At 41.4% G+C, this 19177-nt stretch overlaps 1 protein-coding gene across 1 annotated transcript in view; it reads right to left on the bottom strand.

Annotated features, from left to right (window-relative positions):
• Nucleotides 1-19177, bottom strand: part of LOC120941319 (CUB and sushi domain-containing protein 3-like) — a 105733-nt gene that overhangs the window by 39734 nt on the left and 46822 nt on the right. The window contains exons 7-9 of the mRNA XM_040354645.1: nt 17726-17914; nt 10482-10651; nt 1696-1852 (exon numbers count right to left, since the gene is read on the bottom strand). Of these exons, the coding sequence (XP_040210579.1) occupies nt 1696-1852; nt 10482-10651; nt 17726-17914 (516 nt within the window). The remainder of the gene's footprint in view (nt 1-1695; nt 1853-10481; nt 10652-17725; nt 17915-19177) is intronic.

Below are 19177 nucleotides of genomic sequence, written 5' to 3' on the forward strand. Positions count from 1 at the left end.
GTAATGTGTGGAGGCAATGGCCTGCCTCTTAAGATTTAAGCTCCCTACAAAATTTAGCTGCCACAGCTCTTCCAACAGTCTGTTGTCTGTTGTCAGACTAGTTCCACAGAAGAGCTTTAACAGTGTGCTTCTCTACATTTGCATTTAATTTGCAATGTGTTTAGGATTGAAGCAACACTGCTGGTATTTCTAATTGTCAAGGGAGCTTCCCATTTTCTAATGAGAATCCATCCACTTGTGCACTAGTGCAATAAGGCGACAAGGCAATAGGACAAATGGCACTAGCATATTAACACATTTTAAAATTCCTGAATGTGTCATATTCAGCTATAGTTTTCAGAAAGACCTCAGACCAGTGTCATCCCTCATAAAGTAATTTGCTTTGTTATTGCTTATTGTAAAAATGCTTACATTTGTGGAATTAGAATGTGCCAGAGCAAGGTGCATTTAGCTCTGAAACATTGCATATTTTCTAAAGAGCTATTAGAAAGGAGACAATTGTATACTATACATGATGCTGCAGGTCCGAAGGTCCTTCTCCTTTTGAACTAGCAGGCATACTCATTTAAAAGCCTTAACAGCTGCATTTGCCATGATCTTTTTTTTTAACCTTGGTTTGAAATCAAACCAAACAAGCAGCAGAAAACGTATTGGGTAATATGTACAATTACTTTTGATACACAAATTTTCAGATTTTTCACTTTCCATTACTGTGATAACTTTAAGACTGCATCACTTTCTCATCTAGGAAACATCACTCAAAACAGGTTAGCTGTGGGTGGAGTAATTTGAGTTAAATATAGATTCCCATTGTCATATAAACTCCTGCATTAAAATAAAAAAAAACTGCGCTAAGACAAACTATTTAAATCAGAAAAACAGAAAAACATAGGCAGCAGCACTGGTGGGATAAACACAAATGTACATAAATAAAGAAAGAACTGTGCCAATAGAAGTTAATTTAAATCGATCCTCAAAAAGAAAATATATTAAAAATAACTGATAATATGTGGCAATCCCAAGGGTGAGTATGGTGCCAGTATAACATAAAAAAACAGAGTCACAAAAAGACCATAGATTGTACAAGTCCAAAAAAGCCCAATCAGGTAACACCACAGTGCTTGAAACCAAAGTGCCTACCACCGTAGATAAATTGGCCGCTTAGCAAAAATAAGCCAAAACTCACAGTCGGCTATGACCCAGCCATGGTCTTTGTATTGTATAAAATGGACCTCAGAATGGCCCTCAGACCCAATGCGGACACCCTGGACACTCCTCCGGTACACCGTATACTTGTATGCTTAATGACAAGCTCCGTAGCAATATGGATTGTGGAACCTAAGGGGTTAATCCTCTGCATTGCATAAAAAGTCTGTTTGATCCTGCCCCCTCTGATCTTCCCTTTCCTCCACTGCCCCCAATATATTTATTGATAGTGCAGAGCTAGGGGACAAGCTGCACATGCTCCTGCATTGCCATATATTTTTTCTTTGTTATGTGTTACACTATTGCAGCTCTAAAACGTTGAAATCAAAAAATAATACATTAGTAAAACAGTACATTATTATTATTATTTTTATATACACGATTTATATAGGGGACAACACAAAAACAATACAGTACATTAACCATGACAATTAAAAAATTGTAACTTAACTAAGGCCTGTAAATAATTTTGCAATAAAGTATACTTACTAGTATAGACTAACTGAAAACCTTCATCATGTGTTTCTGAGTCTGAATTAAATTCCAGAAATAAATGGTTTGACGTGCTGCTTAGTGTCAGTCCTCTTAACGCTGATGCTGTGTAGGCTCCCAACAAATGAGCAGTATTGTCTCTCCCATCATATATCTGTAGAACAAAGGCACATCAAAAATCTAAAATATTTTTGGTTCTATATTCAGAATGAATGGGGCTGTAATCAGAGACACACATGACATTAGTAATAAACAAGATAATGTTGATAAAGAAGGGTGCACAACACAAATTAAAAAATTAAAACCAGCTTACAAAATAGAAAAGTATTCTACCTGATTACTGAAAAAAACACACACACACACACACACACACACACACACATATATATATATATATATATATATATATATATATATATATATATATATATATATATATATATATAGATAGTATCTCACAAAAGTGAATACACCCCTCACATTTTTTTAAATATTGTATTATATCTTTCATGTGACAACAATGAAGAAATTACACTTTGCTACAATTTAAAGCAGTGAGTGTACAGCTTGTATGTCTAAACTACTGGCAGCAAAAGTGAGTTCATTCCTAAGTGAAAATGTCCAAATTGGGCTTAAAGTGTCAATATTTTGTGTGGCCACCATTATTTTCTATCATTTAACCCTCTTGGGAATGGAGTTCACCAGAGCTTTACAGGTTGCCACTGGAGTCCTCTTTCACTCCTCCATGACGATATCACAGAGCTGGTGGATGTTGCACTTCTCCACCTTCCGTTTCCCCACAGAGGCTCAATAGGGTATAGGTCTGGAGACATGCCTGGCCAGTCCATCACCTTTACCTTCAGCTTCTTTAGCAAGGCAGTGGTCATCTTGGAGGTGTGTTTGGGGTCATTATCATGTTAGAATACTGCTCTGCGGCCCAGTTTCTGAGGGGAGGGGATCATGCTCTGATTCAGTATATCACAGAACATGTTCATGTTGGCATTCATGGTTCCCTCAATAAACTGTAGTTCCCCAGTGCCAGCAGCACCCATGCAGCCCAAGACCATGACACTCCCATCACTGGCTCGACTGTAGGCAAGACACACTTGTCTTTGTACTCCTTGCCTGGTTGCCACACACACTTGACACCTTCTGAACCAAATACGTTTATTTTGGTTTCATCAGGCCACAGGACATGGTTCCAGTAATCCACTTCCTTAGTCTGCTTGTCTTCACCAAACTGTTTGTGGGCTTTCTTTTGCTTCAACTTTATAAGAGGCTTCCTTCTGGGTCAACAGCCACGCTGACCAATTTGATGTAGTGTGCGCAATAACACCAAATGTTACACACCTGCTCCCCATTCACACCTAAGACCTTGTAACACTAATGAGTCACATGACACCAGGGAGGGAAAATGGCTAATTGGGCTGAATTTGGACATTTTCATATAGGGGTGTACCCACTTTTGTGGCCAGTGGTATAGACATTAATGTATATTATAGTTTGGAAGTAAGCTAATGAAAGGAGTTAAAAAGGGTTAACATATAAATGTTGGAATATGCTATCTACTGATATATTGGGTATATGTAGTCTCCTGAAACTGTGTTTTTATTAATGATTAACTATATATATATTTTTTTTTTTTGGGGGGGGGGTTGTAATAAGATAACAGTGCTATCATAGAAAGCTACATTACATGTTTTCTAACCAGGCTTTTTTGGTTCGGTAGAGTTTCATTAAAAATAAGAGCACACACAAACCACACTGGGCAAAATGTCCAGTGCCCAGCACAACGCCATTTCTCAAACTCTTCACAGAGGCCTTATACTATGTTGGTTTCAATCAACAGCTCATTATTTCCTTGATATTAAAAGCATGTCAGTACAAAATGTAAATGTTCTTGAATTGAAAAAGGCCAATCAAGTTTCTCCACCCCAAACTTGCTCATCCATGTCTTTATGGACCTTGCTTTGTGCACTGGTGCGCAGTCATGTTGGAACATGAGGGGGACATCCCCAAACTGTTCCCACAAAGTTAGGAGAATGAAATTGTCCAAAATGTCTTGGTATGCTGATGCCTTAAGAGTTCCCTTCCTTTGAACTAAGGGGCCAACCCCAACCCCTAAAAAAACTATCACGAACCATAATCCCCCCTCCACCAAATTATTTGGACAATGTCTTTATGGACCAGTGCACAAAGAAAGGTCCATAAAGACATGGATGAGTGAGTTTGGGTTGGAGGAACTTGACTGCAGAGAATCCTGATCTCAACCCGATAGAAAACCTTTGGGATGAATTTGAGTGGAGACTACGAGCTAGGCCTTTTCATCAACATCAGTGCCTGACCTCACAAATGCACTTCTGGAAGAATGGTCAAAATTTTCTATAGACACACTCCTAAAACTTGCGGACAACATTCCCGGAAGAGTTGAAGCTGTTATAGCTGCAAAGGATGGGTCAACTCAATATTGAACCCTACAGACTAAGACTGGGATGTCATTAAAGTTCATGTGTAAAGGCAGGTGCCCCAATACTTTTGAAAATATTGTGTATATAAAAACTTGCAGTTGGGGTTCCCTGAGATCTGAAACATATTTCAAATGTTCCTCAAAGGTAAAAACTTTAAGAAATGCTGATATGTGGTGATTGAGTTCAATAAGACGTTTCTTTGCTTGGAGTTTTCCATGTTTTATATATCATGAACAGCTTTAAATATGAAGATGCATTTGTAGTTAACTTCACCACATTTAGGTGATGTATTAACAAAGAGCGAGATTCACAAAAGAGATACGGCGGCGTATCTCCTGATACGCCGTCGTATCTCTGAGATACGATTGTCGTATCTATGTGCCTGATTCATAGAATCAGGTTACGCATAGATAGCCCTAAGATCCGACAGGCAAATGACTAGTTACGCCGATTCACAAACGTCCGATTTGCCCGTCGATCTAAATTTACGTTGTTTCCGTAGAGATGCGTCACGTAAAACTAAGCATGCCCTTTAGGTGGTGTAACCAATGTTAAGTATGGCCGTCGTTCCCGCGTCGAAATGTAAAATTTCACGTAGTTTGCGTAAGTCGTCCGTGAATGGCGCTGGACGCTATTTACGTTAACGTCGAAACCAATGACGTCCTTGCGACGTCATTTAGCGCAATGCACGTCGGGTAATTTTATGAACGGAGCATGCACAGTACGTTCAGCGCGGGAACGCGCCTAATTTAAATGGTGCCCGTCCCATTTGAATTAGGCGGGCTTGCGCCGAGGGTATTTACGGTACGCCGCCGCAAGTTTACAGGTAAGTGCTTTGTGAATCAGGCACTTACGCTGTAAACTTGCGGCAGTGTAACATAAATGGGATACGTTACGCCGCCGCAGCGTAACGTATTTGTATGTGAATCTGGCCCAAAGTGCCTAAGATACACTCACTGAGAGCCGGTTCACACTGCGGCGGCACGACTTCGGGGGCGACTCTGCAAGTCATCCTGAAGACGACTTCAGAGGCGATTAGCAAAATGACTTCTGTATAGAAGTCAATGAAAATCGCCCCGAGCCGCCCCCGAAGTCCTACAAGAACCTTTTTCGTAGCTCTTATTAGAATGGTTCTATTGCATAGAATGGGACGCGACTCGTCAGGCGGCTGAGCCGCCTGACGAGTCGCCCCAGTGTGAACCGGCTCTAAATGTGTTAACTTGGTAAAACAAAGTGTAAATAGCACTATACACTTTACATGTATTTGTAAATAAAGTTTTAAAACTTTAAAAAATGTAAATGATCATTTTGCCTTGGGGCATGACAGCAGAGCAATGAAAGGCCAAGCAAGATAAATTACTTTTGAAATGAACTTCAAATGGGGATGATACTGAAGACAACTGTTCTTGAAAAACTAGTCAAGCAGCACTGCTATACTGAGAATTATTCAGTGTACAGTAGAACCTGGGTTTCTTATCCATCATCTAGGAGAATTAATTACATACTGTACATCCAGGATGACATCTATTATCTGCTTAATGCCATTGAAACATGCAATGCTTACTGTACATGGAAGACTTATAGTATAAAGTACAATAACCTCTCAAGTATACTGTATGTGTTATACAGACAGGAATGCTGCATTTAGCTGGTTATTTTGTTTTGTATCAAACAGTATGGAGTTCCAGGCTAAAATCAAACAAGGTGTAATCCAATCAAGCAACTTTTTTAGGCATTTTGTACCTTTTGGTTGGTTTTTGCAACAGGGCTTCCATCCTACACTGCTGCTGTGAGGTACGTCATCTCTGGATTTGGATTGCCCCCTCCTCCTGCCCCCCCCCCCGCTGCCTGCTGGGACCTGTGTGTGTCCCAGAAGATGATGGGGTGTTCTATATTAAATGTCTGCAGCTCCATTATTTGGAGCTGCTGACTTTTTTTGTAAGATGCTGGAACTCTGCTTTAAAGTGATACTAAAGGTTCAATGATTTTAAAAAAATAACAAACATGTCAAACTTAACTCCACTGTGCAGTTCGTTTTGCACAGAGTGGCCCTTAACGCCAGTTTCTGGGGTCCATCGGCGGCTCTCTCGGCTCCTCCCTGCAATAACTAGCCCCCTCTGGGAAGCTCTCTCCCGAGGGGTTTACCTTTTGGGTGCGCTCCCGTGTTATACACTTGGCATCCATAGCCGATAAGTGCAGATAGGTAAAATGGGGGCTGGTGGGCGGGTAATCATCAGATGTTTTTTCACCTTAAAGTGGTAGTTCACCCTCACTCACATGATTTTACCATCGAGACAGGCATTGTAGCGCGAGCTACAGTATGCCTGTCCCGATTTTTTTAACCCCGGACTCACCTTGTAATCCTACATTATAGATTTTGGCTCCCGCGGGGAATGGGCGTGCCTATGGAGAGGGAGGATGATTGACGGTCGGCCCTGGCACGTCACTCTCCCCGAAGACAGCCGGAGTAGGTCTCGGCTCTTCATGGCGCCTGCGCACAGGCTATGCGCAGGCGCCGTGAAGAGCAAAGCCTATTTCGGCTATTTCCGGAGAAGCGTGACGCGCCAGAGCCGGCCGTCAATCATCCTCCGTCTCCATAGGCACGCCCATTCACCGAGGGGAGTCGGTATCTTCGATGTACGAGTAAACGGTGAGTACGGGGAAAAAAAAATCGGGACAGGCATACTGTAGCTCGCGCTACAATGCCTGATTTTATGGTAGAACAAAAAATTTTTTTTTTTTGGGGGTTATAGGGTGAACCCCCGCTTTAATGCATCCTATGCATTAAAAAACATGAACCTTTACAACCCCTTTATGTTTTAAGCCTCTAGGACTTCAATGATTTTTCCACAGAGTTTACCACACTTAGACCCCTTTCACACTGGAGCGGTTTGCAGGCGTTATTGCACTAAAAATAGCACCTGTAAACCAACCCTGAACAGCTGCTGCTGTGTCTCCAGTGTGAAAGCCTCGAGGGCTTTCACACTGGAGCGGTGCGCTAGCAGGATGGTAAAAAAAAGTCCTGCTAGCCGCTTCTTTTGAGCGGTGAAGGAGCGGTGTATATACCCCTCCTCCACCGCTCCTGCCCATTAAAATCAATGGGACATCATGGCTATAACGCCGGCAATGCACCTCTGCAGAGGTTCTTTGCGGTGGTTTTTAACCCATTCTTGGTCGCTAGAGGGGGTAAAACCACCCTGCTAGTGGCCGAAAAGCGCCGCAATATTGTTGGTAAAGCGCCGCTAAAAATAGTGGCGCGTTACCGCCAACGCACCTCACGCCCCAGTGTGAAAGGGGCCTAAAGAAAGTAAAGAAAATGTCTTTATAGCTACACAGGAATTTTAATTATACATATGTAGGGTGTTTTAACTAAATTCAAAATTCACTAGAAACAACATCAAACCTAAATGTATATCTATGATGAGATCACAGAGCTTTTGCTCTCATCTAGCTTCTTCTGTGGGGGGGTTATTTTCATATCCATTAAAATGATGTCAGTAGGAGATTTGGGGGGTTGAGTTACTCCAATTTTATTCCAATATTTCAGGCCAAGACGTGGTGCAAAAAACAAGAAATGGTGCAACAGGCACATATAATGTTTTAACCACTTAAGGACCGGAAGGATTTACCCCCTTAATGACCAGGCCATTTTTTGTGATACAACACTGCATCGCTTTAACTGACAATTGCCCGGTCGTGTGACGTTGTACCCAAACAAAATTGATGTCCCTTTTTTCCCACAAATAGAGCTTTCTTTTAGTGGTATTTGATCACCTCAGCGGTTTTTATTGTTTGCACTATAAACCAAAAAAGAGCGACTATTTTGAAAAAAAAATATATATATATTTTTTACTTTTCGCTATTATATATATTTTTGATAAACACAATAAGCGTATATTGATTGGTTTGTGGAAAAGTTATAGAATCTACAAAATAGGGGATAGATTTCTGGCATTTTTATTATTATAATTTTTTTACTAATAAGCTTGTCACCCAAAAAGGAAGAGAAAATTATTTTGGGTAACAAACACTCATATGGGAGTCTATTAAAGTAAATGGGCTGCCCTATGCATAACACTTTAAATATCTCAAGCAGAAACTCTCATTCCTGCTACACAAGATCTGAATGGGGCCTACGGGTTAGCTACACTGAGGGGAACGACCTTTACCTCCAATATTTGCTCACAGAGGTTCTCCAATACTCGATGCAGCCTGGCTGATTCTCACTGATAGGATGGCAGGTGTTATTGATTCCTTTTCCTTTCACTCCTTCCTACCCACCCACTTCATTTTCCCCTCTCTTTTCGCATTCCTCATCGGTTTCTCCCCTTTCTTCTTTTCTTTTCTTCTCTATTCTCTTCTTTCACCAGGCCCATTTTCACCCATTGTCTATTTTCAGCAGTTTTTTCACACCTTTCCCCCTTCACCTCCTTGCCCCGTTTCCTGTCTTCTCCTCCTTTCCCCCCTTTCCCTCTCACTCCCCTCCTTTTCCTCACACCCACCCCTTATCCCCCATCTCATTTTTCCTTTTCACTTCAGTGTACTTTCTATTCCATTTCGTTCATCTGTCCCTAAGTCACTTCCTCACCCCTCCAGTTCCAATTTACCTCCTCCTAGTGTTTGATTTGCAACCTTCCCAAGTGTTAACTCCTTTACTAAATTGACTAAATCAAATCTAACTTTTAAATTAATATTAGAAATTTGTGTCAGGGTTGGTAATAATTTTTGGCATCCTAAATAACTAATTATTCCAGAGACGTGTCCTATGCGTGCGTGCATACATACATATACACTGCAATAAACCCCAATTGAACATAGCACTCTATTTATCTTACTGTAGGCCATCAACTCCCTCCATGTGATCCCTCCCCCCCGCCTACCACTTCGCTGGGCGTCACCCTGTATCAGTTTACCCCTTGTAGTGTCACACATGATTACCCAGCACCCATGGGACGCCCACGCAAGAGCCCTTCGAGGTTGGAACAGTTTCCGGGGAACCAGCTGGACCTCCTGAGTTGTGACGATGAAACCTCATCTGGACTGTTTTCGTATTTCTTTACTTGTTAATGATTGATTTTAATTAATCTTTTCTATACTACCCATATATTGTACTTTTTCCTCTCCCCCCTCCCCTTTTTTCTTTTCTTATGGAAAGTGCCTCTACATAGATGGGGCTTAGGGTAGGGAGGGTGGCCAAGTAATAATAAAAATACGTAATACCATTTAATAATCTTCTGTAATTTTCTTTTCAGTTACAACTAAAAACCTCTGAAGAAGACCCTTATGGTCAAAACACGTTAGGATTTTTATATATTCCATGTTCACTGTATCTAGCTGTATATTAACTTGTTGTATGCTGTAAATTATATGAAAATATTTTATAATGTCTTTTGCTAATGCATATCTCATTTATACTCCCCATGTAACATTCCCAATAAACCTTTTTACAATTTTACATATTGCACCCAACTCTTTAATTGAGCTTGCCTAAAAACCCCACTGGAACATTTCTCTGTCGGCAGGTGTTATTGTAGCCCTGCCCTTAAAGTGGTTGTAAAGGTAAAACAGTTTTCACCTTAATGCATTAAGGTGAAAAAACATCAGATGATACCGCCCCCCCCCCCCCACCACCGAGCCCCCGTTTTACTTACCTGCCCCTTTGAAATTTCCGGGCTCCCCCCCGTCATCCTCCTCAAGTCGAAGCCTGGCTGTTGATTGGCTGCAGTGGATGGATTGAAAGCAGCACAGCCATTGGTGGGCGTGGCTGACAATCACATTCAATGATACGGCACACCAGGGGCGGGAACGAGTGATACAGAGGCGGCTATGGCCGCTGGCTGTATCACGGGAGCGCACCCGCAAGAGATCCACACTATGCAAGCTCGCTCGCATATCTGTGTGGAGTTGTTGCAGGGAGGAGCCGAGACAGCCGCCAAGGGACCCCAGAAGACTAGGATCGGGAACACAGTGGAGGTAAGTATAACATGTTTGTTATTTAAAAAAATAAAAACATTTCCTTTACTGACCCTTTAAGTCAGCAGTGCTGGCTATCGGTGCTACAGTGGACAGGCAAATATCTCCCTACCAATTTCTCTCAGGGACATATCTACCTTTCAATATACAGTACAACCTTATTACAACCTTACATAAAAGTATATACAATAAATATAATTCAGTGAAACTAATCTTGAAACTATTTGCCTTTCAATTTAATATTTTCATGCAATATCATAGAAAAGTTATTCTTATAAAATTGAACATAAACTGAAAATATTTTAAAAGCACAAATGCATACTTTTTATCCAAATAACCTACTTTAAGAACATCCCCTTGTGCTAAGTGAAATGTTCTTGCTGAGATATTGATTCCTTTCCCTGCTTGTACTTGAATGCTGTAAATACATTCATGATTATTTTCATAGTTCAGTGGGTATTTCGGAGACAGCAGAATTCCTTCATTATTTGTTGCAGATGCTCCACATTCAGCTGCAGATAAAGCACAAAGTGAGAGAAGACATTTTAATAGGCAGTGATGTGCTTTATAACTGCTTTCCCCAGTGAAACTGTAAAACATAACTAAGCACATTAACATAATTACTAACCTGATCCCTTTAAACTGGCGGTTTTAACATTCTTAGTGAAAGCACAATTGTCTACTCATGGGGATGTACAAATCCCTGAAGTGGTATGAAAGACACTGAAAGACATGTTTTGGATGGCATGTGGTTAATGACTACACTATAAGACTGATATGTTCAGACCAACCAAATAAAAAATCAAGTTAAAAAATATAAAATACCATATACTGTATCTAAAATCTAAAGCTGTAGCACTCTAAATATTTTTTATTTTATTTAATAGATAATAATAAGACATGTGCACACTGAAATATTTCATTTCGGAAAATACATTTATTTAGTTACTCCCAAAATAGTTTTTTATTTATTTTGTTTCGTTAAAAAATGCATTTGTCCGAAAATCTGAATTAATTCAGGTCGAATCTGTCATTTAAGGTTTATGGTGTCTGTCGAATGTTCTAAGAAGATTCGATGAAGCAGCTAAACTGTACGACGCCGCAATCGTACATTTTTGGTTGAATGCTCCACCCACAAGCTATAGAAGAATTCTAATGTTGTATGACTAGTAATAATTATATTTATTAATTATTATTTCTCGTCAACCAACATTAGAATTCTTCTATAGTCTATGGGCCGAGCATTTGACTATAAATGTCTGTTTGTGGTGATCGTATGTTTTTATGCTTCATCAAATCATCATGTCTCTATCATGTTGAATCTTTTCTCTCTATGTCAAATAATCTTGGACTAATAGAGTTAGGTTAGGCACATTCGACCGCAGGTTCGATAGACACAGATTGCTATTGTCACCCTCATGTCGAATCTTCTATCTATATTGAACTGTTGTTGCAACCAAACGAAAATAAAGATTTTTTTATGTTGGATCTTTCGGAATTCGAATTTTACACGTTCATTTGTTAAAACAAATGCGAAAATCATCTTCTCTTTCCTATCATGTTCCCTTGGTCTGTACCTGCTTATTTTGGAAGTATGTCTACATTGAGATATATGTTGCCCAGACAAGGCACGTTCTAAAATAACAGGTGATGACATCAATCTCATCCATTTTTGTTTGAAGTAATAACCCTACATTGTAATTGCCAACCACATGCCATCCAAACAACAATATTTTCAATTATACATTTTAGTATGCTCATGACCTATATGATGCTGTCCCTTGTTACAGAGCAACTTCTTCAAAAAAAAAAGAAATCCTGATAATGTGCCATCTATAGAGCCTTTGCACCATACAATACTGTAGATTACTACAAAACTAAATGTCAAATGTTTAATTTAAATGCTCTACTTTTACATTTTGCATTAAGTATTATTTAACATTTTTAGAGATATAAAAAAAATCTAAATTGTTTGAGAACTTTTTGGGAGCCCTGGAAAATTTGCCCATCCAGTTCATCTGTACATATACAATTCCGCTCTATATTGTGGTTATACAGTACAGGCAGACTGGGCTTACACCAATAACATTTTTAAATCCAATGTAACTGAACATTACCGATGTTGACATTTTTCTCACACCACGGCTGCACTGTAATGATTACTGGGATGCAACGATCAAGCAAAGGTACAAAATGCCTCAAGCTCAACTTTCTTGATGTCACAGACTCTGTAGTGGTTTGAAAACATTAACTTTATTTCACTGCTTCCAATTTAAGTACATTTAGGTCAAGTTTAAATCTCTAATCTATGATGACTTGCCTGTGAGACTGTTTAATGATATTTTTTTAAACTGAGGTAAAGAAGTTTATATGCGTTTGTGAAAAGTCTATTCTACCAAGTCCTAACCCATGATATTTATCTTGACAAATTATTTTTTTCCTAACAGAGAATAAATACAGTAGGTGTTTGTGATATTGTGCTTTTAGCACGACACGTTGCGCTGATACTCGGCGACATGGTGCCGAGATCTCGCCGACATCTTGCACTCACTGGAATAGTGACAGCACATCCCAGCAAGCGCGTCATAGAAGCGACGGGAGATCTGACTTGGATTCCCGCCAATTCTACACGTGTGCGGCGTTTGCTATGAATCCTGAGGGGGAAGTCCCCGCCGGATTTTAAATAAAAATCCGGCATGGGTTCCCCCCTCAGGAGCATACCGGGCCCTTAGGTCTGTTATGGGTTGTAAGGAGAGCCCCCCTACGCCGAAAAAAAACGGCGTAGGGGGTCCCCCTACGATCCATACCAGACCCGTATCCAAAGCACGCTACCCCGGCCAGCCAGGAAGGGAGTGGGGACGAGCGAGCGCCCCCCCCCTCCTGAGCCGTACCAGGCTGCATGCCCTCAACATGGGGGGGTTGGGTGCTCTGGGGCAGGGGGGCGCACTGCGGCCCCCCCACCTCAGAGCACCCTGTCCCCATGTTGATGAGGACAGGGCCCCTTCCCGACAACCCTGGCCGTTGGTTGTCGGGGTATGCGGGCGGGAGGCTTATCGGAATCTGGGAGCCCCCTTTAATAAGGGGGCCCCCAGATACCGGCCCCCCACCCTAAGTGAATGAGTATGGGGTACATCGTACCCCTACCCATTCACCTGCAAGAAAAGTGGTAAAAACACAAATAAACCACACAGTGTATTAAAATATTTTATTAGTCTGCTCCGGAGGCCGCCCCCTGTCTTCTTTATTAGCTCTTTTACCAGGGGGGGCTTCTTCTTTGACGTCTTCGGGTGGGTGGGGGCCGCCGTCTGGTTCTCTTCCACCGCCGGGGGGGGGGTGGCTTTTAAAAAAGCCCCCACCCCCCCGGCGGGTTTCCTCCGGCGTCTTCGGCGGGGCTCTTCTTCTTCCGCTATCCCGACGGGTCTTCTCCGCTATCCGGGGGGTCTCGCCGCTCTCCGCTGTTGACTCGTCGCACCCCGGTTCTTCGTCTCGCAGTCCGGTCCCTTCTTCCGTGCTGTACATCTTCTTCCGTGCTGTGAGTTCTTCTTCCGGGCTGTGACGTCATGTTCTTCACTTCTCTTCTTCTCCCGATGTTGACTCGCCGGTCCTCCTCACTGAAATGACGGATGCGCGCCTTGCATCGGACCTATATAGGCCTCACAGTCCCATCATGCTCTGTACCTACCCACGTGGGTAGGTATCACATGGGTAGGTACAGAGCATGATGGGACTGTGAGGCCTATATAGGTCCGATGCAAGGCGCGCATCCGTCATTTCAGCGAGGAGGACCGGCGAGTCAACATCGGGAGAAGAAGAGAAGTGAAGAACATGACGTCACAGCCCGGAAGAAGAACTCACAGCACGGAAGAAGATGTACAGCACGGAAGAAGGGACCGGACTGCGAGACGAAGAACCGGGGTGCGACGAGTCAACAGCGGAGAGCGGCGAGACCCCCCGGATAGCGGAGAAGACCCGTCGGGATAGCGGAAGAAGAAGAGCCCCGCCGAAGACGCCGGAGGAAACCCGCCGGGGGGGTGGGGCTTTTTTAAAAGCCACCCCCCCCCCGGCGGTGGAAGAGAACCAGACGGCGGCCCCCACCCACCCGAAGACGTCAAAGAAGAAGCCCCCCCTGGTAAAAGAGCTAATAAAGAAGACAGGGGGCGGCCTCCGGAGCAGACTAATAAAATATTTAATACACTGTGTGGTTTATTTGTGTTTTTACCACTTTTCTTGCAGGTGAATGGGTATGGGTACGATGTATCCCATACTCATTCACTTAGGGTGGGGGGCCGGTATCTGGGGGCCCCCTTATTAAAGGGGGCTCCCAGATTCCGATAAGCCTCCCGCCCGCATACCCCGACAACCAACGGCCAGGGTTGTCGGGAAGGGGCCCTGTCCTCATCAACATGGGGACAGGGTGCTCTGAGGTGGGGGGGCCGCAGTGCGCCCCCCTGCCCCAGAGCACCCAACCCCCCCATGTTGAGGGCATGCAGCCTGGTACGGCTCAGGAGGGGGGGGGGGGGCGCTCGCTCGTCCCCACTCCCTTCCTGGCTGGCCGGGTAGCGTGCTTTGGATACGGGTCTGGTATGGATCGTAGGGGGACCCCCTACGTCGTTTTTTTCGGCGTAGGGGGGCTCTCCTTACAACCCATAACAGACCTAAGGGCCCGGTATGCTCCTGAGGGGGGGACCCATGCCGGATTTTTATTTAAAATCCGGCGGGGACTTCCCCCTCAGGATTCATAGCAAACGCCGCACACGTGTAGAATTGGCGGGAATCCAAGTCGGATCTCCCGTCGCTTCTATGACGGCTCTGTCTCCATCGCGGCAAGCCAGCTCGGCGCTGGCTCCCGCGATGGGGCTCGTAGGTGCTCAATCTCGCCGAGAAAGAGAGCGAGATTGACACAAAATCGGGTTCACCTACTGTAACAATGAAACATTAGTTTACAATTATCAACATAGTTCAATCATGTAAAGTTGAGCACAATTATTGTCATTTAAAGGGGAAAATATAATGGTTTTAAGTATTATATTTTTGTCTTATGTTTTAAACTAATATTTTGTATATATGTTTTTATTTATATATATATTTTATTTTAGAAATAATCATTTAACAAAGCATGCACAATTGTTTTGAACTGTGTGATGGTCTTTCTAAAGAGAAAGCTCAGAGGTATTTTATACACAATGGGGAGATAGATGGCTCACTCAATTTAATCAGAGTTTCCACTTAATCCAAGCTTGAGCTATTGCGCTCTGTAAACCAAAACATTCGACATTAACTTCAAAGGTGTTTATACAGATCATTTGTGCAGATTAGCCCCTCTCTGTCTGCATCATGTTTATTAATTTTCCTTATGCTGGGCATACATTACCTGCTTTCCACCCAGTCTATTGTAATATGATGGCTGGGCAAGAGCTCTCCCATCCTGGCTTGGTGTCATATGATGTCCTCCCTGAATCGTGCCAAATGCATGCCTCATGGGCCACCACTCTGCAGCACGATCTGTCCACCACACACAGCAAAGTACAGATCTGTGTACCAGGTCACTGCTGATACCATGGGATCACTGTCACTAATCACAGTAGATCACATGACAATTGTGCACAATATATGGCTTCCATGCATACAATCCATTGTGTACTATTGTGTTGATCTCTGTGATTGATCAATAGGCCAAACACAGCTAATCACAATAGTACACAATGACTGAATGGATTTCATTTAAAAAAAGGTTGCTTATAACAGTGATTTTCACTGATTACATTGGGAGCCCAGAATAATCTATAGTGAAAGGTTGTCAATGTGATAACACAGTCCTGCTCGTCATGAAGGCTACAGCTATATTCATAAATTAATTTTCTGTGTGAATTTTAAACAAATTTAAATAAATAAATTAAAAGTTTGACCAATTGTTAACTCATGCATTGCCTTTTTTCCATGAGCTTTTTTTTTTTTTTTTGTTTACAGTTCATATGTAAATGTGAAAAACAGTTTATCTAGTAGAACTGCATTAAAAATTCTTTGTGCCAGAAAAATAATTCGGGCTCGTTGACTCTAGTGCTACTGGTCTCCATTCACAAAAGCAGCTCACATGTGGTATTTAGGTATCCAGACATATTTTTTATATATCCAAAAACGAGGGGTGGAAGGGTAGTCTTTAGTTTAAGATCTTCTTGTAAATATGCGTGGAACTCCACTTTAAGGAGTGGGTGGCCACCACATCTTTAACAACCAATGAGTCATCAGCTGTCAGAGGGGCTCCTTGCTTTAAAAAAAACACGGAACAAATGGCTCTAGAGTCCCTCCCAACCCGTACCTGGCCCGTAATTCAATTACTATAAGCTTTCACTAATAAGATACCACATCAATTCATAAAATAGCATATTTGGTATTTAAACGCTGAGCTTATTTTACCGCATTTCTTAAAGTGGTAGATACTGTATTCTAAATGGAGCCCACTTCAACTGCCACATGGATTAACATTAACAACAGATTATTTTTAACTTTAACTAAATATGTACAGCATGTATCTAATTTTATTTTCTCAAATGGACATATCACAATTCAATGTGATTTTATAAAATAAGCAACAATAAAAAATATATTTTTTTCATTGGACATTATTTAAACTAAAATAGTTTTGATTACAATTTGTTTTATCTTTTAGAATATGGAAGAGTTAGAATGATTATCAGGTCTTTATTTATGTATATGTCTGCTTGGAGAGATCTTCCGTCACTTCATGCACCCAACAGGAAAATAAGAATAAATCTCTCCAAAATAAGAGATTTCACAAGGATAACATTGAGGGAGAGGTTCCTAAACTGGAACATACAACAATGAAGACAGTTTTTTCCCCTTCTGTACTCTATACAAAAAAAATGTTTGACTACAGATATACTTGCCAAGGAAATGAGCAAATCAAAGCAGTAAGGTAGTTGGAGGATTAAAAAAAAAATTAAGATATGTAATCATCATTTTTATAGTAGTTCCAAAATACAGAAGCAATTAAACTTTTTTTAATGATTGTTAAAAATGTATTAAATATTTATGTTTCAAATTATTTTTATTAAATTATTATATAGATATAAAACCTTACATACTTTTACAAAGACAAATATATAAATCAATAAAGAAAACACAAAAACTAAGAATGGATCTATCCTATAGCATATACTCCTCTCAAATTTCTTGGGGAAAAAAAATCCTCAACTCTCACCGACCCACCCCCCACTATTAAATATTTAAAAGGTTCATATTTCAACATGAATGTCTGCATAAAAAAGGTCGACAATACTAGCATTGCTTAATTTGGCATATTGAAGTACATGCTGGTTGCTTATATTTGTCAAGTATTCCAGTGGTTCTATTCAATTAAAGGAGGATTCAGTTCAGCAATATTCACATATATCTAAAGTACTAGTTATAAAATTAAACTTAAAAAAAAACTAAACTTAAAAAATGATTTGCCCGCAAAATAGTTACAGGCTGATTTAATAATGTAAAGAAAAGTGCAAACAATAGAATAAAATTGCATAACATCAGTGACTACACAGACAAGCAAATGAAAGCAGCTGACCACGTACCCACACACCTTGGCAGAGGTGCACTCCACACACGACGCCCACCGCCAAGACAAACAATTTCCGATATTCCTTCCAAGCGATATCCAGATGAACATGTAAATGTTACGATATCTCCAACTCCAAAATGGATGCCATGCCTTCTTCCATACAGTGGAACTCCTGGATCGTCACATGGTTCTAAGTTGTATTCTAAAATAATAAACACACATGCCATTGGACATTATATTTGAAATGCTAGGATAATTTACAGTACCTTGAAAAAGTATTTATACCCCTTGAAATGTTCCCTATTTTGTTACATGTTACAACCAAAAATGTAAATGCATTTTATTGGGATTTAATGTGATCGACAAACACAAAGTGGCACATAATTGTGAAGTGGAATTTTTTTTTATAAATAAATATGTGAAAGTGTCAATACTTTGTAGAACCACCTTTTACTGCAATTACAGCCGCAAGTCATTTTGGGTATATCTCTACCAGCTTGGCACATATAGAAAATAAAATGTTAGCCCATTCTTCTTTCCAAAATATCTCAAGCTCTGTCAGATTGGATGGAGAGTGTCTGCGAACATTAATTTCAAGTCTTGCTGCAGATTCTCAATTGAATTTCGGTCTGGAGTGTGACTGTGTACGTCTAACAAATGAATATGCTTTGATCTAAACCAGTGGTTTTCAACTCCTGTCCTCAGGACCCACTAACAGGCCAGGTTTGCTAGATAACCGAAATATATCACATGGTGATATCATTTGCTGCTCAGTGATTGCAGTATTCTAGTCTGCATCTCCCCAAGGTAATACTTAAAATCTGACCTGTTAGTGGGTCCTGCGGACATGAGTTGAGAACCACTGATCTAAATCATTCCATTGTAGCTCTGGCTGAATGTTTAGGGTCGTTATCCTGCTGGAAGGTGAACCTCCACCCCAGTCTCAAGTCTTTTGCAGACTAGAAGGTTTTCTTCTAAGATTGCCCTGTATTTGGCTCCACCCATCTTCCCATCAACTCTGCCCATCTTCCCTGTACCTGCTGAAGAAAATCCCACCCCAACATGATGCTGCCGCCACCATGTTTCACAGTGGGGATGGTGTGTTCAGGGTGATGTGCAGTGTTAGTTTTCCTCCACACATAGACTTTTGCTTTTAGGCCAAAAAGTTCAATTTTGGTCTTATCTGACCAGAGCACCTTAGTCCACATGTTTGCTGTGTCCCCCACATGGCTTCTCACAAACTGCAAACGGGACTTATTATGGCCTTCTTTCAACAATGGCTTTCTTCTTGCCACTCTTCCATAAAGGCCAGATTTGTGGAGTGCAATAGTTGTCAGATTCGAGGGATATGAATACTTTTTTAAGACTTTTTTACCCTTTATGCATACCACCGCCGCCTCCTGGCCCTGAAGTATTTTTTCTTTAAGGCCCAGATTCACAAATGACTTACGCCGACGTATCTACT

Source organism: Rana temporaria, chromosome 5, assembly GCF_905171775.1.
Source record: "Rana temporaria chromosome 5, aRanTem1.1, whole genome shotgun sequence".
NCBI lineage: Eukaryota > Metazoa > Chordata > Amphibia > Anura > Ranidae > Rana > Rana temporaria.